General features: G+C 31.1%; 2 protein-coding genes across 2 annotated transcripts; both read left to right on the top strand.

The window, feature by feature from the left end:
- The first annotated feature begins 3,111 nt into the window (after window positions 1-3,111).
- On the top strand, window positions 3,112-5,379 carry LOC126661646 (uncharacterized). The gene is made up of 4 exons (XM_050355498.2): window positions 3,112-3,488; window positions 3,980-4,279; window positions 4,972-5,037; window positions 5,338-5,379. Exons 1-4 carry the CDS (start codon window positions 3,300-3,302, stop codon window positions 5,377-5,379), a joined length of 597 nt encoding a protein of 198 aa, XP_050211455.1. The 5' UTR covers window positions 3,112-3,299.
- Window positions 5,380-9,794: 4,415 nt separating this feature from the next.
- On the top strand, window positions 9,795-18,648 carry LOC126660913 (chaperone protein dnaJ GFA2, mitochondrial). Its single transcript, XM_050354630.2, has 18 exons — window positions 9,795-10,045; window positions 10,137-10,236; window positions 10,469-10,543; window positions 10,656-10,738; window positions 10,935-11,018; window positions 11,109-11,147; window positions 12,117-12,212; window positions 12,710-12,757; window positions 12,849-12,936; window positions 13,070-13,134; window positions 13,214-13,288; window positions 14,081-14,153; window positions 15,819-15,910; window positions 17,177-17,248; window positions 17,539-17,595; window positions 17,674-17,722; window positions 18,043-18,109; window positions 18,327-18,648. Exons 1-18 carry the CDS (start codon window positions 9,980-9,982, stop codon window positions 18,418-18,420), a joined length of 1,323 nt encoding a protein of 440 aa, XP_050210587.1. The 5' UTR covers window positions 9,795-9,979; the 3' UTR covers window positions 18,421-18,648.
- Window positions 18,649-24,185: the final 5,537 nt, after the last annotated feature.

The raw sequence follows: 24,185 nt of genomic DNA, 5'->3' as shown, positions 1-24,185 counted from the left end.
GATGTAACTTAAGAGCTTTTATGTAAAATAATTAGTTTTCGAATGAATGGATATGCATACGTCAACCCTTTATGCAGAGGTAGGCTTGGTCAATACCTAATATAGTTATGATAGGAATATGCCTCCTTTCTTTTGATATTGTAAAGGATGTAAGTCCTTATAAGATTATATTTTTTTTAGTGGTAAGAGAATATCTTGAATTCATATGTGAGTTTTATTAAACCAAGAAGTCATATTCTATATAAGATGTTTTTTGTCCAAGAGTGTATATTTGTCTAAGTTCGAAGTGGGCGAACCATAATGAATACGGTAATTAAACTAATTCATTTGAAGATTCGTTATCGTGGACAGACCCTTAGTGTTTATCACTTTTCTTAAAAGCTAAGATATTCTGCTACGATTCGATACAATTAGTAATTTCAAATAATCCATCCGAACTGAACTTGATGAGCATCGATAAAAAATAAATATGAGGCATTTAAGTGAATGTAGAGTAATTGTTTGTTGAAAAGATGTAAAGTCTATTTTGATTAATCAGTATCTATATAGCAAAACAACCTGCAATAAATTATTTATTCAATGAATTAAAATATCAATTTTAATAAAATTAAAATTATAAACTATTTATTCAATGAATTAAAATATCAATTTTAACAAAATTAAAAGTATAAACTAAGATTTATAAATATTTAAATTTCATTGCTATATATTGTTTGTTAAAAGTTGGGTGTATTTTATTTATTTTCAAAATAAAATAAAAATTTATTATCAGCAAAGGAAATAAACATATCACATTAACCCGCACCCACAGTTTAATATTTTTATAACTATCAATATAATTAATAATAACAATATAACTTAAAAGATATATCATAATCCAACAAAAACTCTAACTTACCTAAATAAAATAAAATAAAATAATTGTAATTCAGCTTATTAAATAAATTACGGTCCAATAAAATCTTTATAATTATAAATAAAACAAAATAATATAATTATAATAAATTTAATTAATATAATAAATTTGATAAAACTGATAAGTTTTATTTCTAATGCAATAAAAACTCAAATCCACATCCTTTGAGAAATGCAATGTGAGTGTTGCAAATTGAGCCAACACTTCCTTGCGACGTAGCTGACCATAAAAACTATACCAGATTGGTTCGAACAGTTAAACCGCAAACCGGAGATCGAGACGGTTCAATTGGACATCAAAACTACATTTTTGATTCAACTATTTTAAACCAAAAAAAACCGCTAAAATTACATAACCATTGACCCCGTTAAACCAAATTTACTTTCTACTCTATATTTAAAATATAGAGAGTTTATTGAAATTTATATTTTGCATCAAACTCTTTAAATTGGAGAGTTTTACATTTTTAAAGAGAATATTGGAGATGCGCTTATAATGTCAATGCTATAACCTATTAACTTTACTCAACCGGACAACCGACGCTTGAATCAGTTTGGCTACCGGATCATTTTTTAAAACACTGATATGCAGGAAAATGAACTAAAAATAATGTTGAAGTTAAAAAAATAGGCTTTAATCACCAAAACATCCTCCACCTTTTAGCCTCTTTTCAGTTGTACCCTCACATTGTAATTTTGTCCAATTTACCCAAATTCGCACCTTTGAACTCCAATTTCACCCTGAAAAACTAAACTGACCCTTTTTTATTAGAAAAAAATGCTAATTTAATCCTTCATTTTTAATTTATTTTCTGAAATCAATTAATGTTATAAAATGAACAAAAGACATTCTTCCCCACAAATTCAAAAATTAATAATGTTGGACCATGTGTTTTTATACCCTTTATTTTGATATATTTAATCAATTGGCATTTATCGTAATCTAACGTTTTGCTTAAGTTTTTACGCAGATTTTAATTGTTTTTCTGAGTTTAGCCTTTTGTATGATCGTGCAAATGAGTTTAGCCATTTACACGATCGTGCAAATTTTGCATGATCGTGCAAATCATTTTTCAGCACTTCTTCAGTTACTGCGAACTAAACTATCGTGTAAACGATCAATGCACGATCGTGCAAACCATTTGCACGATCGTGCAAAGTGTTACACGATCATGTAAATTTCCAGATTTCAAATTTCTTTATAGTCGTTGGACATAAACGATCGTGCATATATTTAAACTATCGTGCAAAATGTCTGGGAGCTGATTTTCAGAAGTTTCCAAAGGAATTATAATGGAAGAAAATGGCTTGTACCAATGGAACTTTGACACATCATCAAGGAGCCTATAAAAGACTTGTTCTAACCCATATGTGTGGTTAGAACAATTATTGCAAAAACTCAAAGCTCTCAACAACTCAAAAGCTCTCAAATTTATTTGTGCATCAAATTTTCATTTTGATTGCTTGTTGTTCTAGTTAGTTAGATCATTTATTGTTTTCATTGTGGGTTCTTGATTAGTCTTGAAAAATCAAGTGTAAGTTATAGTTTAACTTTGGAAAAACTCAACCCTCATAAGTTAGAGATTAGCTTTGAAAAATCTCAAGTTGGTGTTAGCTATGAAGCACTAAGTTTGAAGTTAGCTGAGGAAACTTCCTGTGAATCTCATTTAGTGGATTTTATCTCAATCCTTGATTGAGTAGTGTAGTATGATGATTTGTGATCCGAACCACTCTAAATTTCTTGTGTCAATCCTATATCTCTTAAACTCTTATTAAATTCTTCTTTCCGCTTTAAAGAATTTTTGACTTCCGATTCACATTCAAAAACCACGGTTTGCCATACCCCATAGGGTCTTTCAAATAATAAATTTTGGGGTTAATTACATATAAAATCACCACATTTGCATCATTTTTCAAAAATAACTCGACCTTTAAAAGGTGGCAATCCAAGGCATCACCTTTCAATATTTTTTAAAAATAACACAAAATAAATTTCCGATGGACGGAATCTGACCTGGAGGCCTGAGTCCTACGTGGCATTCCACGTAGGACTCCACATGTGAAACGAACCGTTTCACATGTGTTTAAATGAAAACTCAAAACGGCAGCGTTTTGGCTGAGTAACTAGCACGCTGCCGTTTTGAAACAAACGATGGGGGAATCTTTAACTTTTTCTCTTCCTAAAAATCGATCAAAATTCTTCCCAAATTAAAACCTAAAACTATGAACCCTAAAATTTCATCTATGAACCCTGAATCTGCACAACATTCCACCATAAATCTTTAACTTTCCCTCTTTAAAATTCCCTAGCTTCTACTAATATGTACTCTTAATTTCTATTCTCTCAAACTCTATTGTTTTTTATCTCTTAGGTTCTCTTGAAAATGTCTGTGACTGTGAACACTGTGGAAGTCGACGATGATAGCGGCCATAGCATGAACAGCAGCTCGAGTACTCAACACGCATGGTGGATTCCAAAAAAGCGATGCAAACATGGAATTGAAGCTAATGTTTACACCTCTTACTCTGAGAAGAACCCTGGTCGGAGGTTTTACCGATGCCGTTTTTATCGGGTAATAATTCTCATATTTTTTGTCTCGTTGTGGTTGGCTTGTTTAATTCGTTAGTTAGGGTAAAAAATTGGGTTGTGTAGGCTGTGTTAATTTGCTAGTTAAGGTTACAGGTTGGGTTGTGTAGGATGTGTTAATTTGCAAGTTAGGGTTACAAATTGGGTATTTGTAGGCTCAGTTAATTCTCATATGTTTGTTCTTGAAGTATTGTTCTTCAAGTTTTGAAATTTTAGATATGTAATTTGTTAAATCAGGTCTCCCATTTTAGAAGGACATTCTGAGAGTGCAGGTTTGAAATTTTAGATATGTAAATTAGTGCAATCAGTGTTGTTCAATCTGTTTCGAAAGTTCAGTTGTGTTATTGTGCTGAAAGTTCAGTTGTGTTCTTGTACCTCTTAGTTTGATATGAAAGTTTAGTTGTTTGTGGTGGTCAATCTGTTTTGAAAATTCAGTCTGTTTAGAGCTTAATTTGATCTTAAACTTAATGTTGACAGCAAGATGACTGCAAGTACTTCGAATGGTTTGATCAAGAGACCCCACAGCCTTATAAGGCTGCCCTGTTAAATTTGATATCGAAGACCAAAACGTTGGAGACACATCTGACACAAAAAGCCGAATTAGAATTGATATCGACCAAGAATGCAGAAGCTGCCATGAGAGCATCAAGAATTGTGCAAACTCATCTGAGACAGTATGCCGGCACAGTTGCACAAATGAAAGGGGAAATGAATGTGTTGCAACTCGAGATGGACAATTTGAAGGCGACAAACAAGACATTAAAATTTCTCCTTAGGGTGTTGAGATAATTATGCTGCAAGTGCACAGTGTCAACTCGTAATATAGACTGTGAAGTCCAGATATCGTACCCACAAGGAAAGCAACTAAATACACCCAATTAAGATACTCAATTTGGATAGCCAAAAAGATAGTTTGGTTGAAGTGATATTAAAATTAATTAAACAGATTTAAACAGATTTAATTTAGAATAAAATTAGACTTTTAATGAAAATTGGTTTAAACAATAATAAGGAAGATCAGGGATTATTAATTTTCTTTATGTCATTAATCTCATGGGATATATGGATATTGTTATTAATTTATGGTTCGGGCTGGTCTAATGCATCTATAACTCTCTCTCAAGCCGCTATAGATAAAAATATACAAATAACCAATTAATAGGCAAATTACTCACTCTCGTGTTATAAAATACCGAATCAAATGATTAAATGATATTTATTAAGCAAACCTCAAGAACACGTATTCATTAACTCACTCTCGTGTTATTAATTCATACGTTGTTAATTAACTGATCTATTTCAATTAAGCTCTCTCAAGTCATAATTATAACATAGGGCAGTGAATGAATTGGCCAAAAACATCCAAGCATTATGAGCATTAATTAACACATTATTTTAATAACAATCCAATATCCCAATATGATTAAGTAAACATAAGTCCAATTAATAATCCCCGAAAATGGGTTTAGCTACTCATCATTAAAGGAAATTCAACAATGACATATATGGAATTCATGATTAATAAGAACACAAAGGTAATTGATCTCTCAATAATGTTGTACCTTAACTCCGGAATTCCAATATGTTTTGCGTAATAATCCCAAAGGATTGAGTAGAAATAATACTAAAATAGACTACCTTTAATGGCGGTGTCTATGATCTAGATATAAACTAAAATAAATAAAAGATGTGTTTGATCTCTAAAAGATGATTTTTCTCTACACAAATGCAAGCTATTTATAGAGGTGCTAGGAGTGGAGCTCAAGCCAAGAATCCCTCTTCATATCATGGAGTTGGAGTGATGATCAAGCATTGAATATCTTCTTTCCATGTAGAGCGGAGTAGGGAGCAAGTTCTTCCATAAGCGTCTTGAGTGAATCATGATTCACTTATCTCGTTTCCAAAGATAGCTTGATTAGATATCTTCTTGATTCATACTTTGAGTGCAAGCCAAGAAAAGATCTCTTTGAGTGTGAACACAATATATGTGGCTTATGGAAGGTGTATGAGTGAATCGGTCAAGAATCCCCTTGCGATTCTACAAGAATCGAAATGATCCCCAAGAAGCAGTGATCAGCCGGCCCTTGGCCGGCTCATTGTCGTGGGCCGGCTGAAGGCCGGCTGAAGGTCTGCTTGTGATTTCTTTTCCGGTTCGGTTCGGTTTTGACTCGGTTTGACCCGAAACTTGGTTGGCTTTCTTGAACTCAGCTCGAATCCTTCTGGCTCTGACTATTTTTGCATTTTAACTCTGTTTTATTCCTAAAAGCTCAAGAAACATTAAATATTTACATTCTACAAATAATTTATCAAATAAGCGAAATTAACTAAATAAGCGTATATTTTACATCATAAAATACTAAAAACTAGTAAATAAATGACCTCTAAATGACGTAAAATATACACTTATCAAACCTCCTCACACTAATACCTTGCTTGTCCTCAAGCAAGAGTATGATTTATTCAAAAACACAAATCTAACTACCTACGAAATTTTGAACAATTGTCAACAACGTTAATCCCGACCGAAGAAAATCACGAATGCAATCGTCTAATGTCAACAACTAAAAGAGATGCAAACAAATGAGGAATGCAATTATAATGACTTATTCTGATGACCTTGAGAATCCTTTTGAATTGGAATCATGTTAACTCAAGACAATCACAAAGTTACAATCATTTGCGGGACATGCGATCAATTAGTCTAATAATCGATGGGCAAGTTATGACATTTCATTCATAAGCATCAAGCATAAGCATAATTTCTCACAAGATATCACTCTAACACTCAAGTGTTTCGGGTGTGAAAATGAAGTTCACTAAACATGCAAATTCGCCATAAGCTTGCTCTTAGTCCCGGACTCCACTATTTAACTCGGTAAATGACAACTATTATATGGACTTTGAATGGATTGTAACTTGGCTAAGGGTCGGGGTAGGAGAATTTGGATATTTTTGGCTACAACTTGACTTGAAAATCAACATTTTCTATGAAGTGTAAGTAATGAACTAGCTCAGAATTTTTAGCACAAGTGAGCTTTTCTTTCTTTTATTTGCCTTTCTTTATTTATTTTCTTTTGCTAATTTTTATTGATTTTATTTTTCTTTGTTATTCATTCTTGTTTCCTTTTTCTTTTCTTTTAAGGCATTTATTTTCTTTTTCAACACTTGTTCACAGTTTCTTTTTCTTCGTCAAGCTAGATTCACGTTTATTTTCTCAATTTAAGTTGACCAAGTCAAATTGGGGTGTTCAAAGAGGTGAATTGTGAAAGGGTAAATGGTTGAAATGTGGTAAAAATCAAAGAAATGGCTAAGGCTCAAGGGGTGTAAACTAAGGGTAAAAAGGGTAGGCTTTTGAAAGTGGTCTAAAAGAATGGTGTAATCCTAATGCCATAGTCATTTAGTTGTCAAAAACTCAGCCGTATAGTCTCGATCAGACACCGAGCAAGTTCTAGGAATTCCGCATATAATCAACACTCTCAAACAAATAATAAGGCTCAAACGCTCAAAAGAGGGTGATTTAATGCTACATACTTGATTCCTATGAAATCATGTCAATCATGCCCAAGATTTTCAAAATTGACCAATTTTAACGCATATCATGCATCCGCATTAGGTAACTTTGATCATGTTCAAGATTACACAACCAACCATCAGAATTCACCATAATCTCATCAAAACATGTCATACAAATTGCATTTCATTAGGCAAGCATTAACATTTAATTGTTTAAACTAGAAAATGCATTCAAGACATTCATTGACCGGGACATAACCTTTAATGACAAAATTTCAAAATTACGCCTAAAACATTAAAATGACAAGTTAAAATTTTAAAAAATAAGAGCACTGCTCACACTATTTATTAATATAATCTATTTTTTTTAATTCTTTTATTATTTTTCTTCTTTCCCCACCCCCCACTTTAAAATAATGCATTGTCCTCAATGTATGAAAAAGTGCACAAAAAGAAGAAGAATAATAAAAATTCTTCCCTTTTTTGGATTGCAGCGAAATTTCCACAAAGCTGCTATCCGCTTTTGACTGATAACAATGCCTGCTTTTGAGCACATGGCGGTGGCTGGATCACAAATAAAAGCTAAAGACAACATGTTATAATTAGAAGAAAAACAAAATAAAGTGAAAAGTCTTATGTATTTAATTAGAAAATATCAATTATTTTGAATATACATCGAAGTAGTAAAAAAGACATCGAGTTTGAAGGAGTGTGGCGATAGATTTATTTCTAATATTATAACATTTAAATAAAAATTTATTATTAATTTTTTAATTTATGGAGAAGAGTGTTTTTTGTTCTTTTTATAATACTAGTTTCGCATTACGTGCTATGCACGTGACTCGTAACGTAACTCGTCAATGAACATATTAGTAAATTTAGTATAATTATATCAATTTTCTATTTATAATTAATATTAAATTAGTTAAAAAAATTTGTAAAAGTAAATATAATAAATTCGGTTATAAATTTTTTTTCATATTGAATTTCTTTCGATTTTATAATAATTATAATTAAATAATTAACTTAATTTTATTAATTTATATCTTTAAAAATAATAAAATAGAAATTTAAATAATAATATATTGACAAAATACAGTATTTTAATTTTGTATTTCAATCAAACTAAAAGATAGGTATTCCTACTAATTTGGAGAAAATTTAGTTATTTTTTAGTTACTAAATACTAAATTGGAGATAATTTAGCTACCTATTATAATTAGGACTTTTATTACAATAGTGATTAATTAAATAACTAATTAGTTAATGACTATAAAACCTTTATTTAGTTTAAACTGAAAAGGATTATTCGGTAAATTTGCATGTCCCCCCCCCCATCTGTGTTTTTATATATAGTACTAGTTTTTCGCCACGTGCTACGCACGTGAGCGATATTTACATGACCCGTTATATTATTAAATCATATATTTTAGAATAATAATGGCAATTATTCAATATAATTTTTAAAATATTAAAATATTAAATCATATATTTTAGTTTTTAATGAAATATAGCATGAGAATATTATTTATATGACGTGTTATATATACATAATATTTATTATAATTTTAAAATTGATAGAGAAGAGAAGTATAATGTGACTACTTAATTGATTATATTTTTGTATTAGAATTATTATGGCATTTACTTTTATAATTCTTAATTGATGCTTGACAAAGTCGAAGATATACAATCATAAAATTGATACATTAAAAATCTCAAATTGTCCATATAATCACTGTCATTTTTTCTATTCTTAGTTGATTCTTAACAAAGTCGTAAATATACAATCATAAACTGTCAGACTCAAAATATATAAGAAGCGTTCTTCAATTTGAATAGAATAAAATAGGTTTAGATATATTATCTGCTTAACAAAGTGCGGTCACTTCATTGACACATTAAAAATCTCAAATTGTCCATGTAAAGACTGTCAATATTTCTATTATTAAGAAACACTTTCTATCTCAAAAATTAAAATAAATAAATCATAAATAACATTAAAAACTATACTTGAAAGTATAAGTTATGCAGATATTTATCTTATAATTTGAATTATTTCGTCGCAAGTTAATAGCTTATCCTATGATAAATAAGTTGGAATTGATAAAATTATAATGAATAAAATCACAACATTAGAACATACTATTAAACAACATAGCATACCCGTGATGGAAAAACTTGCATGCGCTTCAATGTCACTTGGTAATAATGGCGCTGAATTCCATAGAGACTCCACTAACTATTGTTAAGCTTAGCCGTGTATTTTTTCGTTATGGACTTTTTAATGAAATTTTTATCACGATGCCATTTCAATTTATAGTAATTATATTCCTTTGTACGGGTAGTCGTATTTGTAGTTTATACAATGACTGAGATATATATCAGAATTGGAATTTTATTTAGTTATTTTATTATTAGAGTTGGACTTGTATATAACTTTGTAAATTGTTTAATTATTGAAGGCTAATGTTGTAAATTTGCCAGTCCCCCCCCCCCCCCCTTTGCTCTTATAAAATAGTTATAGATAGATTAAATGCTTTTTATTAATTATACTAAAAATAAAATTATTAAATTGACATTTTTTTTAAACGGTATTTGGTTTTTTAGAGTGAAATTGGAAATTAAAGGTGCGAATTCGGGAGAATTGGATAAAATTCTAATCTTAGGGTGCAACTGAAAAAATGCTAAGAAGTTAAGTGTTTTTTTGGTTATTTAGCAAAATATATATATATATATGTTGCCTTCCAATATGATTGGGCCATCGATGTCTCTGGTTCTCTCTTCACATATAAAAACACAAACAACTAGAAACTTCCAATCTCTAACAGAACCAAGAAAACAATTAGGGCTCGTGTAGGGTTTAACGTTCAAAACTTTAAACCCTACAGTCTCCAAACTCAGTAACCCAATACATCATCTTCGAATAATTCATAATCACAATTACAAAATCATTACAAACAAATGGTTCGCGTCAAGCTCGTTGCTTGGCTTGCTCGCCGCTCCCATGCCTTTGATTCTACTAATTCCGTACTGTTCAATGCCCGATTTTACATTTTTTTGCTGATTGTAATTTGATTTTGGATTTTTGGTGTAATTTGGCTAATTTGGCTAATTGCAGGTATATAAGGGTTTGTTAAATGGGAATCATAGGAGATTCATTTCTGGCTTCTCTAAACCCGTTGGTACTATTTATAACTATAGTTACTCGCCGAAAAACGGTAACTTTTATTTGCTTTCTATCTGTTTTTATTGTTTAATTGAAAATTAAACTTTTTTTGTGAGTTTGGTTATTTTGTTGGATTGTTCTATGAGCAAGTTGTATAAATTCTAGGTTTTTTGAGCTAGAGATTCTACCTTGGGCGGAATAGAACCCATGACTTTGGCAAAATGCTGTCTATATCTCGTTGGTTTCCATTTTTCCTTATTGATTTCATTTTTGGAAGTATGCAGTTAATCACAAAAACTGGCTGTTATTGGGATCTTTAAATGCAAATTTTGGTGCTGCAAGGTCAATTCATGGCACTGGTAATTCATTTAAGTTTTTGCTTTTCGTTCGCTGCTTAGGTGTTTTACTGGTAATCTTTCACTGATGTTTAGTCTGTGTACTAATGCGATGTTTTGTTGCCTCGTTGTTCAGCCGCTATGTCTAGAGATTATTATGATGTACTTGGTATTAGCAAGAATGCAAGTGCATCTGAAATAAAGAAAGCTTATTATGGGGTAACTTCCTTTTCCCTAAGGCATAGCTTTAATCAAGCTAAGACGTTTTAGATTAATTCTCTCTCTTAGTCGCTCAGTTTCTTGTTTGGAACTGTCTGCATTGCTATTGTTGGTTTTGAAATTTGGTAGGATGAAAGCTTCTTTCGTGATTTAAATTATGATTCTTATTTTTCGTATTCTGATATTAATTCCGCAGCTGGCCAAGAAACTTCATCCTGATACTAATAAAGATGATCCTGAAGCTGAGAAGAAATTTCAAGAAGTTTCAAAGGCTTACGAGGTAGGCTTATGAGGCTGGGAGTATTGTCAATTTACCTAATAATCTTTAGTTCATTATTAATGTGACAATTTTATTGTTCTGCTTGTGCAGGTTTTGAAAGATGAAGAGAAGCGTTCACAATATGATCAGGTTTTACGTTTACTTATTTAGTTTATTTGTGCTGCATTGTTTAATATTTTATTGAAGATTATTCTCTGAATTACTTTTTCCATAAGTTATCGTTTGGGAAAGATAGCTCATGTGTAATTTTATCTATGGAACAGTCTCATTCTCATATTTAAAATGAGCATTTATTTATACTCTGCCGTCTGCCCTCCTGTAATTTGCGAAAGATAATCTTGGAATTAAATGGCTCATAATAAGAAAAAATTAAAGTGAGGAGGGACATTATCAAAGATTTAGAACTTGTTTTGGAGAATTTACAGCTTATCGTCACATGAGTTTATGTTATTATGCAACACTTACAAGAGTGTTAAAATCATTAACAACCACTGACTAGCTGTTACAGAAAGTAACAGATCATGGAAGGAGTTTTAGGTTTCAAGGTTGATGCTCTCGGACAAAAGATTGGTACCCTTTGGTGTTTCTGGTGGTTTGGGAGGACATTCATGAATGAAACTGACATACATTCTATTAAACTTAGTTCCACAACTTATTTAAATTGTTAGTCTATTGTCTTAGCTTCAGGTTTGGGATAGAAATATTATGACCTTCAAAATGCTATGACTCTGATGTAACTTCTTTCCCCTGTAAAAACATTAAACAAGTAATATTAAGTAAAACATTTTGATTATGTATATTCTAGGCATGTCATGAAAAAATATAGGCTAGTATCTTTTCATGTAAAATTATATATGTAACAAGGCCAAACTTAGCAACATGCATAGTCTAAACCGGTCTTGCATGTTCTAGAGGTTATTTGTTCTGATGTCCCCTTGTCTTTCCTTTAAGATGCTGTGCCCTGGATGCTAAATATGGAGAAAGTCTTATGTATTTGACAAGTAGTATTATTTTCTTTCTAGCTTTGATATAGTAATTCTCTCTTAGGTTACTAACTTACTATCTTTACTTATTTTGGCTATGTACTTGATCTTTTAGGTTGGCCATGATGCTTTTGAACAAAATCTTAATGGAGACTTTTATCCTGGTGGACAAGGATTTGACAATCCATTTGCTGATTTTTTCAGAGATGGGGTAACTTCTTCAGCTTCTCTCCTTGATTTGACTGTATTCAATTTCATGCTTTCTCTTTTATGATTAGTTATCATGTCATGCATCTTGCACTTTTAAGTATTGGGTTCAATCTTATTAATTTCCTTATTTCAACTCTTCCTTTTTCTCGGTTTTGAGTGGGTGGGAGGGCATGGAAGATAAACTTTTATGAAGTTGCAAACTCAGGGGTTTGAAATTGTTGTGGGTTTGACTTATTATTGCAATTTTAGAGTAGGGAACCACTTAGAAACAAAGTTATTATTGCAATAACATGTAATGCTTGCTTTTAGTTTAAAGACTTTTCTCTAGTTTGCTTCATTATTTTTTATTGAATTTGGAGTATATTCATTAATAACTGTAGGTTTGATCACCTAATATACTGCAGTATTATGGCTCTTATGATTTCTATCTTTTATGATATTTCAATTCACTTTGATAAAATCTAACATGACCATGATATGCTTGATTAATGATTTTAGGCATTCAGCAATATATTTAGGCAGAACCTTCGTGGTCAAGATGTCCAGGTTTTTATCCATTCTCTTCTGTTCTCTTAATTGCTCTTTTTTCTAATGAAATTAATTTTCACATAAAGTTTTCTTGTTTCTATCTTTCAAGGTTGCTATTGAAATATCCTTCATGGAAGCTGTTCAAGGGTGCACCAAAACTATCACATTTCAGACTGATGTTTCTTGCGAAACTTGTCGTATGTTCATATCTGAACTTGCTATAGTTTGCAAACTTACTGATCTGCAATTTTATGGAATTATTTTGATGGTCTCTCACTAGCATTACATTTATTAATTTTAAGAAGTCGTGCCACTTTTTCAATTTCGCAGGTGGAGAAGGTGTTCCTCCTGGGGTAAAACCTCAGATGTGCAAGCGCTGTAAAGGCACAGGCATGGTTAGTATTATATACATAATTTTTGTGCGTGTACAGTGCCAGTGTCTGTTAGCTGACATTATGATTACTAAATTTACAGGTTACACAAAACAATCTTCTTGGTATTATTCAGTTTACTTGCAACCAGTGTGGTGGAACTGGGCAAACTGTGTCGGTATGTTACGCGATGATGCTTGCTTTCTTATTTTCTCTAAATTCACTTCTTTATTCCCGTAATATAAAAATCGATAATACCAAGGTTATAGTTTACATTTTCCATGACTTAAGTGTTCTTACGTATGCACATGATTACATGTTGTTTAGTTTTTGCAGTTTGGTGTCTTTGCATAGCCTGTCATGTAAACATCCTGTTGGACATTTATTATATATTACATATTTGGATTTATCTGTTTGACCACTTTGTGATTGATCTTTGAAATGTAATATTCAGAAGTTACCTGCCAATTTGGAAATTAAAAAAAGTTTGATCAACTATGAAATGTTGCTAGTTGCTACTTATCAGAGAGTTGTGTTTTTTTACACACCCCAGGAAGATGTGACACCTTTGTGAATTATTGATTTGTCTCTCACAGTTGTGTGATAAAGTATATGTACACGAGTAACTAACACCAAAATTTGCAATGTTGTATTTCATATTTTGTTTGCATATGATCTTGGTTCACTTAAATTTTTGTAGCATATTTCTGTGATCTTATTGAATTGTTGAAAACAAAAATATAATTCTGAGTGGCTCTACTTAATTGTTGTATTTTTATAATTCTATATTGCTACTTGATAGTTGGCTTTTTGGAATCACCACCCTACTGGTGATTTGTGATATTTTAACATTTGGTTTTTTCTTCTGATCAAACTATTCCCATTTATATGAAGATGAAGATGTATGAATGTTTTATTTTTTAATATTATTCTAAGATGTGTCTAACTCTAATCTTTTTATTCAAAACAGAGCTTTTGCAGGTCATGCAATGGACGAAAAGTAGTCAAAGGATCAAAGTCGGTCAAATTGGACATCGAGCCAGGTATTTTTCCTTAGATTATGGAGTACTTTATTAAATTTTCTGCTCTTCTAAATATTAAATTTTCTGCTCTTCTATAATGCTACAGTATTTTCCTCCATTGACACATTTGATGATTGAACATGTTATTTGTGGAAACATGTTTTCTTCTTTGAGTTGCTGTTAAGTATTGTTAGAAAAATAATTCCTGTTCTTGAACGTCTCGTTTATGATATTAGAATGTTAACTTATGTAAAACTTTGGTTGTCCATAACTTTCTCTATGGAAGATCTTGGAGAAGCAACCTACATTTTTATATTAGACTCTAATAGAGATGGATGTAACAGAATAATAGGACTCTCCCAAAGGCTACTTGGAAAAGAGTTTTATCTCATTCTTTGCTGAAATTAAACATACAATGATCTATGATCCATTAATGTTGATTTGTTCTTTCCAATTACTTAAGGCTTATCAACTATAAGAGATCATGCATGTTTATGTTTTTTTTTTAATGGGGATTGCAATACGATATTTCAGTTTTTTGGGAATTGTTATGAAGTGTTGAAGTTTAATACTGTAAAACTCATTTCATTTCTATATCTGTTCTAATTAAAATTCATTTGTAACTATGTTTCTTTTTTATAAAATGAAATGGATTGAAATATGCATTTGGAGTACATATAAATTCATGTAAATACTCATGTTTGTTCCAAATTGACCGGCAGTTTAGGACAAACACATGTATTAAGAAATTTTGTCTTTCTAGGTAAATTGAGTTAACTTTATAAAAAATACCAAATATACCCTTATTTAATATAGTACTCCATCCATTCCAAAATAATTGTCCCATTTTCCACTTTCATTTGTCCCAAAATAATAGACTTATGTACCTTTTTATTTATTTTGTTCTTGCATTGTCCTTATATATGACAATTGTTTTTTAAATAGTGCTAAGCGAGATACTTGAATTCTATGAAATAAAATATTTGGAAAACTCATCTGTTTTTACCATATAATTATTATTAATACATGCTTATACTTTCCAATCATCGTTTAATGTATTTAGCATTTTTATGAAGTTTCACTTAATAATAATTAGGGTTATGATAGGAAAACAACAATTTTATAACTTCAACAACTTAATTTCTTACTATGTGTGTTTTATTAAGAAAAAAGACTATCATTTTGGGACGGGAAGAGTATAACTTTTGTCTTTTTTGAATCTTTTATTTTCTTTTTAATAAATTTCACTCATTAAAGTATTAATTGACTGTGTATAACCTAGGACAAAGAAAACTGAATAGTGCATATCAGTTTGGAACAAAGAGAGTAGTTTATTTTATGGAGAAGTCCTTTCATAAGTATGACCTCTGTAACTTTTCTGTGAATATTAGGGTTTTTTCTAAATTATAAATTCGACATCTCTCAAGTTTCATAAAAAAAAAATTCAATTGAATTCAAAGACAAACAAAAGGCAAATATTGTGACGTTCTGAATGAATATAAAAAAACATGGAAGTTTCTTTACCGGTTGAGCAAAATGGTTTTGTCTACTGATCAGCAAGACTGTGTATGAATGCACACATAGTGTTTGTAATCAGTTGTGTGTCAATATCATCATTGTCATGTGTACTTTTTCAAGATGGGTCTTTTTGGGCTCTTGCTTAATGTATAACTCTGGTTTCTTCAGGGATTGATGACAATGAAACCATGAGGCTGCGAAGAAGCGGTGGAGCAGACCCGGAGAAAATTCAACCTGGTGATTTGTTAGTAACCATCAGGGTAATTAAATCAATGATGTTCGAGCAACTATATTCATATTTCTTCATTATTATATAGTTGCTTACTGGATACATGAGGATGCACTTTGCACAAAGATATGGTGTTGGCTTTAGGCTGGGAATCAAAAGTAGTATGAGTTCTTTCATCTGCTCTTCCTTGCAGGATTATATGGCAGCGTATTTCTGTTTGTCTGTTCCATATAGTTAGACATGAATGGTTTGTTTTATAGTGCATTCATTCAACAGAAAATTTGGTGGGGAGAAGGATTATTCTTATGCGGATGTTAGATCATCACTCTTACTCTATACTAGGTAGCACGGACACGGACACGGATACGGGGAAACGGGACACTCGAACACGGCGAAACGGTGTTATTTTAAGGTTTTCTATGTAAAAAATGAAGTTTCGTGTCCGAAACGGCAAGTGTCCGAAACGTTTCCGAAACGGGACACGTTGATTGAATGAAGTGTCCGTGCTACCTAGACTCTATATGGCCATATCAGAAGGTTGAGTACTGTTTGTCTGATGGGTTATGACAATACCTTAAAACCCTAATGTAGGATAAACAATAGGAGAAAAGGAGATGAAACTGTTGCGAACTGCCTGTGATTTCATAATGAAGCATAACTAGTAACAACAATCTTTGTTTTTTTTAGGGATTTTTCATTGTATTAATAGATTTAGGAAACCATAAATTACATGAATTATGCTCCATTATTAGAATAATGCCCGGTGGCATATCATTGTAAAGCTCCAGCAAACTGCATCAATTCTGTGAGTTGAACTAAAGGATTCTGAAAGCTTTGTAGGGAAGTACTTATTAAAAGTGAGCCACAAACTCATTATGATGATTTCCTTGCAAGATGCAGCATGTTTAGAAGTTTGGCGTGATATGGAGGACAAGTTCACTTTGTTGCAAGGATTTCGTAGGGAATGGATTTCTTGCACTTGTTGAAATTACTATTTTTAGGAATAACTCGCGCTAAAAAAAAGGGAATAACTCTATGCCCGTGTTCTTTAACTGTAGTGTTTTTTTATTTTTCTGGGTTCCTCTTTCTTTAGTTTCCTAAATTCGAACATGTCGGCGTGGACTTTGGCCTTTTCTCTTTTATTCTTGTTTTCTGCTTGTACACTTGTAGCATCCGTGAGTTTCATAATGCTTGCCAGTTTCTGGGTTCCCTTCCATTATTGCTTTGTAGATGCAGTTTCACTTCAATTTTTATAATTATACTAAGTTTAATGCTTGTTATCTTGCTGTTCCACTAGGTCCGGGAAGATCCAGTTTTCAGGAGGGAAGGCTCTAATATTCATGTAGATTCTGTTTTAAGTGTTACCCAGGTGAAATTTCTTGTATATTATATTTTTTTTATTGCTCTAAGTTAAGAAACAACCTTCATTTCCATTGCATGTGACCTTTCTTGGTGCACTTTACAGTATGTTGGTCTAATTTATGAGCTTTGGTAATAAATGAATTCAGTTGCTCTTTTTGATTAGTTCTTTTAGAAACGTAGAATCTCCCATGTCATTCTCTGCTACTCCTATGGCCAACCAATTATTATGTTTTGGTTGATGGCCAACCCATTTTTATATACATGGATTGGATGGCTGATTGGATTTCTCTTCTGCAGGCAATCCTAGGAGGAACCATACAGGTTCCCACTCTCACGGGAGATGTTGTTCTCAAGGTATTTCGAAATGTTTGTGCAAGATTATATATTCCTTAGAAATAGCTATATTTCAATCTGATCAACATTATGCTTCAGGTCCGTGCTGGCACACAACCTGGCCAGAAGGTAGTTTTGAAGAAAAAAGGTGAGAACTACCTTGATTCCTTACTGGATTTACTTAAGATGATTTCCCATGATGTTTGATCAAAGATTTTCACTCAGCTGTCTTGTGGAATTCATGTGTTTCAAGCTGTACACAATGTGATCGTTCTAGGAAATTGTTGAATCGATAATTTTAAGTGTGTTCCAATTTGTTTAGGTTTCACTGACTGGAGATAATGTATGCTGATGTTTCTTGTTTGAATTGGCATTTAGCCAGTTGCTATTTCTCTTGTCATCTACAGTTGGTGTGCCCAAATAGTTACTGCAGTTACTAATGTGTTCTCCAAATGTGTTTGTTTGCAGGAATCAAAACACGTGGCTCTTACACATTGGGTGATCAATTTGTGCACTTCACAGTGAGCATTCCAACGTAAGTTCCCTCATGCAAGTTAAATGATTTACCTAGATTTTACGAGATAGTTTACTTGGCAAAACTTATCTATTGGTAATATTGCATTGCGCTTCAGCTCATTATGGGTGAGGTGTATTTTAGCCATGCTATCTTATATCTGTTGCTTTGATAAATTTGCTAGTTCCCCTGCTGCAAAAGAACACCGTGAATGTTGTTTTAAATAATTATCTTGCAGGACCTTAACGCCAAGACAACGGGAATTAATAGAAGAGTTTGCTAAAGAAGAACAAGGTGAATACCAGAAGCGTGCTGCTGGAGCCTCTGCGTGAAGGACCTGGCAACCTTGTTTGCATTCAACATCGTCTTGTGGCGTGCGAGATGAAATTAAGAGGTCACATTAATAACCGACCTTGATCAGAAGTTTTGTAGGACTATTTTATCGAGATGTACACGAACTTCTGTTAATTTTTGAAGAAATGTAATATGTTACCTCATAAATCAGTGATATATATTATTTATTCAAGCTATCATGCAATACATCAATTCTTGTAGATAAATTTAGTGGACTCTGTTACTATTTTAAAGTTGCAGAAAAGTCTGTCAGTGTGAGTTCTCTTCCCCTAACAGTTCAGTTGTATACAAATCGAAATTGTTGGCCTTATCATGTCATGCCAAAGAAAAGGCAACTTTGATATGTGCTATTAAAAATTACCATCTTCTTTTCTCTTCTTTTTGTTTTTTTATCAAAGATAGAATTACACTACGTTAGGTATTAGTTGTCAGTGTTAAGTTTTCAGGAAATATAGTTTTTTCAGCCCACTGGCTGGCAGAGGGGTGGGTCGAACCCACGCCCTCATGCAGATGCATAGTGAACTGTGGCCAACCGGGCCAACAGTCACTTGCATCTTCTTTTCTCTTCGTATTTAACTATTAGATGATTAAAGGGTTAATGGTGCTAAAAGATCAGTTTTTATTTGAGAAATTTAAGAAAAACACTCCATTTTTAATAATATTTGTAATTATTACCTCAACACGGAAAAGTTGAAAAAAATACTTCTTCTTTCCAGCGAGAGCTGAGTTAGTGGCCGGATTTTATTGAATTGTTAAGTTCAGGGAACGAGTTGGGAACGAAACATGTTTTATGATTTTGGGTTCTTTTTCTTTTTTTGAGTTTGTGCACATGAAATTGTTGAACTGTGTGATATTAAATTTCGGTTGTGTGGTTGGCGGATTGTTGCTAATTGTTTTGTGTTTGTTTCTGATTTCAAATTCTTTCTTTATGCTGTTGCTTATCTTTTCTACTCAAAGAACTGAAAAGTTTTAGTTTCAGATTTAAGTTTAATTGCCGAATTGCCGGTGTTAGTTTTGGTTGACTGATGAAAAAAAAATTCTAATTGGATTGTTATGTCTCTATTTTTTATATTGTTATCATTTTATAGTGAATTCATGTCTACTGCAAAAAAATGTGAAATTTTTAATTGTCATTTTAATATGTATGTTTGCGTTTTTTCTTTGAAAATTGTCAACTTTAGTTTGGTTTGATTTGAGGTTATTCATTCTTTTTTTTTTCTCTGTTCTTTGTCAAATGTAAGATAACTTGCTTTTTTCTTTTTGTGCCATTTTATTTTATGGAGCATGTTAATGTTTCTGTGCAGGACCCTTTGTATCTGAGGGTATTAAAGATGCTCAACATATTGTATGCTATTTCAATTGTTAGGGCAACAAATTGATGTTACAATAATAGAAATGAGTGCCATGCAGACTAGAAAGATCATTGCTAATACTAATGCTAGTTTAGAACATATAATGATTTTGTATTAATGTTGGTATCTCACATGATAAGATCTTATTATTTTTATTATAATTTTGCTTTAAAATTATACGGTTAAAATAAAAAACAATTAACAATTATACAATGCTAATATTAGATTATATTAAAAAAAAATTATTAAAATATTAAATTTAACATTAAGAACTAATTGATGTCAAAAGGTCAATTTTTTTGGTTCTTTTAAAAATCTATTTAAACCTTTTAAAAAAATTGTAAATCTATTTCAATTGGGCCGATTGGCTGAAAATATACCTGATTTTGCATAAATTATATATTAATAACAACACTATGATAAGATTATGATAATAATATGATACGGTTATGATAATATTAGGATAAAAATTATGATAATGTTATAATGATGCTATGATAAGGCTATGATAAAGTGTGTAATGTAAATTTTCATAGTAAGATATTAAGATTATATTATTAATAAAGTATGTACCATGAATTTTTATAATAAGATATGATAATATTATGATAAGATTATGATAAAGTACGTAACATAAATTTGCATAATAAGTTATGATAATATTATGATAAAGGTTATAATAATATTATGATAAGGTTATATGATAAAATACGTAACATACATTTGCATAATAAAATTTGATAATATTATGATAAGGTTAACTAATTTTGCATAAATTACGCAAAACAATTTATGCAAAAATAATGAGAAAGGCTAGGCAAAAATTATTATAAAAATTATGATAAAGTTATGATAAAGTTATGATAAGTTTGTTGATTATATTATGATAAAGTACGTAATATAATATTTTATAATAAGATTATGATACTGTTATGAAAATGTTATCTAATTCTGCATAAATTATGTAAAACAACATATGCAATAATTATGATAATGTTATGATAAAATTTTGATAAAATATGTAAAATAATTTTTCATGATAAGATTATGATAAGGTTATATGATAATATTATAATACTATTATAAAAATATTGTATAATTCTGAATAAATTACATAAAATAAGTTATACAAAAATTATGATAAGGTTATGATAATATTATGATAAAATTATAATAAGGTTATAATAATATTATGATAAAATGATGATTATATACGTAAAATAAATATGATAAATTTATGATAAGATTATAATAAAGCGATGATAAGACTATAATAGTATTGTGATAAAGTTATGATACTGATATTAAAAATATTATTTAATTTTGCATAAATCGCATAAAATAATTTTATACAATTAGTACGAAAAAGATATGATAGTATTATGGTAAGTTTATGATAATATAATGATAATGTTGTGGTGAGGTGAGGTTTGATAATATTATGATAATTGATGGATTCCGGCATCGCGACGGCGTTAATCCTGCAAACAGTGTAGATGGCTAATCGGACTGTTTATCCTATCAGCTCTCCGATGCTTACGTCAGTTTAGGGTTAAGGGAGAATAATTGTATTTGTTGTAAATTGTGTGTTTTAGGCATACCTCAAACTCCTTATATAGTGGTAGTGAGAGAATACCTTGTAGATTCTAAATAGGAAAGGGATTCCTATTTAGCATAAGAATTCAAATAGAAAATGTATTCCTATTTGATATGTAAATCTATTTAGGAATGTGATTGCTAACAGGAATATGTTTTCTGTTTTTCTAGAAGATTGTTCTTCTAGAATTTCCTTTATTTTCGGTATTGAATCATATTAGATTCTTCGACGAGTCTCAAGATCGTCTCGGTGGGCGAATTCCATCGGTCTCGGTTCATAATATTTCGGTTTTCATCATTAGCCCCCGGCAAGTAAGCTAATGTCTAGATATTTATGCTTTGTTTTATTTTTAGCGTTTTCTTGCTAATTTCTTGGCAAGTCTTCTTTTTTGGCAAGAGTAGGGGTGAGCACGGTTCGGGAGAATCCGGGGATTGACAAATTTCCGGAACCAAACCAAAAATCGGGGATATCAAAAATTGGATCTCCAGATCCGTACCAATAATCGGTTCGGTTCGGTTCAGAGATTTTATTTTTTGGTACGGTTCGGTACGGGGATTCGGTTCTAATGGTTTGGTACTATTCGGTACGGATATCATTAGAACCACGGATATTGTTTTATTTAAAATATGATCTCTACTATATTATAATATATTATTTTAACTTTTAAAATTAATTAGCTACTCATTCATTCATTTTTTTTTTATATTTTCAACTATCACAAGTAAATAATCATCAATAAAATAAAAAGGCACAATATGTATATTATCGTTCGATTTAATATTAATTTTTTTATTATTTAAAAAAAGTACTTTTATCTATTATCAAGTCTACAACTATATCATTTTTGTTAAAATTATATAATTTGGTCAATGAATATGTAAATTGTTCATATCAATTTTAAAAAAATACTACTAATAATTATTAAATATTTGAAAAATTCATATAATTTTCATTGAAATATATATGTAATTTATTTTTTATGTAAATTGATAATTTATATATATATATAGACTAATTTTTTAATATATATTATTTAATTTTATAAAGTAATTTTAATGTTTAGTAATTTAAAGTTAATATGAATATATTAATCAAATTAAAAATAGAATAATATATATATAATCTCGGTTCTTCGGGTATAAACTCGGCACTTCAGTTCGGTACGGTTCGGTTCGGTTCTCGGTACAGGTGTTTATAAAATATCCAGAACCGTACCAATAAAATTTTCGGTACGGTTCGGTTCGGAGAAAATCAATAGTCAACGGATATTTTTCGGTCCTGGATATTTTAGGTCCGGTTTTCGGTTCGGTTTTGGAGATATCCAGGATCCGTGCTCACTCCTAGGCAAGACTCTTGATGGATCTCTTTGATTTATTTTGATATCTTATCTCTAGGTATTCCGTTGTTCGTGTTTTGATTGTTTTGTGTTCTTAAAATTTCTTCAAACGTCTTCTCATTTCTAATCAATTTTGTTATTCGATATATCGGCCTTTTGAAATTTTTGATTTTTGTTTATTTATTCTTTTTCCTCTTTGACGAGATTCTCCTTGGCGATTCCCTTTGCGAAACTCATTCTCTTGCCGAGATTTATTTTCTTCTTTTTATTGTTTTCAAAGGCAAAATTTATGTGTCGACTCCTCATCGTTTGGTGAAGTTTTTATATTATATGAATTTTCATTAGTGGGCGAAGCCCTGTACTGGACGAGCCCTTATCTTTGGGCGTTCCCTCATCTTGGGAGAACCTTCATTCTTTTTTTGGATGGAACCCTTTTATAGAGCAAACCTTCTTTGTTTAGGACTCGTCAAGTCTTTTTTTTCTGGATTTTGAACCTTTCTTGTTTAGGACTCGGTTGAGTCTTTTCTTTTTTTCTTCTGGATTTTGAACCTTTCTTGTTTAGTACTCGGTTGAGCCTTTTCTTTATTTACTGCATTACTCCTTATTCTCCATTTGATTTGCTGTTTTTATCTTCAAGTTCTTGATCTTCATTGATTGTGATTTTAAGTTTCTTGTTTATTCCTCTTCGTTCTTGATGTTCATTCTTCTTTTCTTGGATTTAAGATTTCAAGATTTCTTCTTTCTTTGTTCTTTGTGTTTGTCTATATCTTTCTTGATAGTGATCCTTTTATTCCATTTCTTTTTTATTTAGACGATGCTATTATATTTGACGAAGCTAACATCTTTGCGATAAAATTCTTATTTGGCGATATCTTTGAATTTTGCTTTTTTTAATGAGTAATTATTTCTTCAATTTGATTCTTCTTTTTTCCTTCATGCAATTATTTTTCATTTTGAGAGTTTTTTTTTCTTTGGATAGATATGAGTCCTTCGCCCTCCTCCACAAATACACTGATCTCAGAGGGTATTTATGCCTGTTTTTGAGATCAGGTCAATCAATTTATTTCGTCGATTTTCTTCAATTTTGATTATTTTTGGGCGGATGGCCTTCTTTTTTAAGCTTTGCTCCTTTTGAGCGAGTTTGTCTTTTATTATTGGGCATTTCGCCTTCATTTTGTTATTAAGCGTTTTTCGCATATCTCTTATTTTTTGTTACCTTGCATTTCTTTCGCATTCCTCTTGTTTTTTGTTGCTTTGCATTTCTTTTGCCTTCCTTTTATTTTTCGGGCGTTCCATCTCATATATTTTTCAGGAGTTAATCTAAACCCCTTTTTGTTTTTAAGAGTTAATCTAAACTCTTGGATTTTAAGTTTAATTTAAATTTTTAAGTTTTATTCAAGATTCAGGCGAATTTATATGTTTTTTCTCTGTTGGGGTTTTTCTTTAAAGTTCGGGCGA

This window comes from Mercurialis annua, linkage group LG8, assembly GCF_937616625.2.
Source record: "Mercurialis annua linkage group LG8, ddMerAnnu1.2, whole genome shotgun sequence".
Taxonomy (NCBI): domain Eukaryota; kingdom Viridiplantae; phylum Streptophyta; class Magnoliopsida; order Malpighiales; family Euphorbiaceae; genus Mercurialis; species Mercurialis annua.
The sequence above is the reverse complement of the archived record's forward strand: the minus strand, read 5'-3'. Positions and strand labels throughout refer to the sequence as shown.

Coding starts and splice junctions, on each gene's coding strand:
- LOC126661646 (XM_050355498.2), top strand. CDS start 3,300: ATGTCTGTGACTGTGAACACTGTGGAAGTCGACGATGATAGCGGCCAT. Junction 4,280..4,971: donor CATTAAAATTTCTCCTTAGG/GTGTTGAGATAA, acceptor AAATGGGTTTAG/CTACTCATCATTAAAGGAAA. Junction 5,038..5,337: donor TGATTAATAAGAACACAAAG/GTAATTGATCTC, acceptor CTTTCCATGTAG/AGCGGAGTAGGGAGCAAGTT.
- LOC126660913 (XM_050354630.2), top strand. CDS start 9,980: ATGGTTCGCGTCAAGCTCGTTGCTTGGCTTGCTCGCCGCTCCCATGCC. Junction 12,213..12,709: donor CTGATTTTTTCAGAGATGGG/GTAACTTCTTCA, acceptor TAATGATTTTAG/GCATTCAGCAATATATTTAG. Junction 14,154..15,818: donor CAAATTGGACATCGAGCCAG/GTATTTTTCCTT, acceptor TGGTTTCTTCAG/GGATTGATGACAATGAAACC.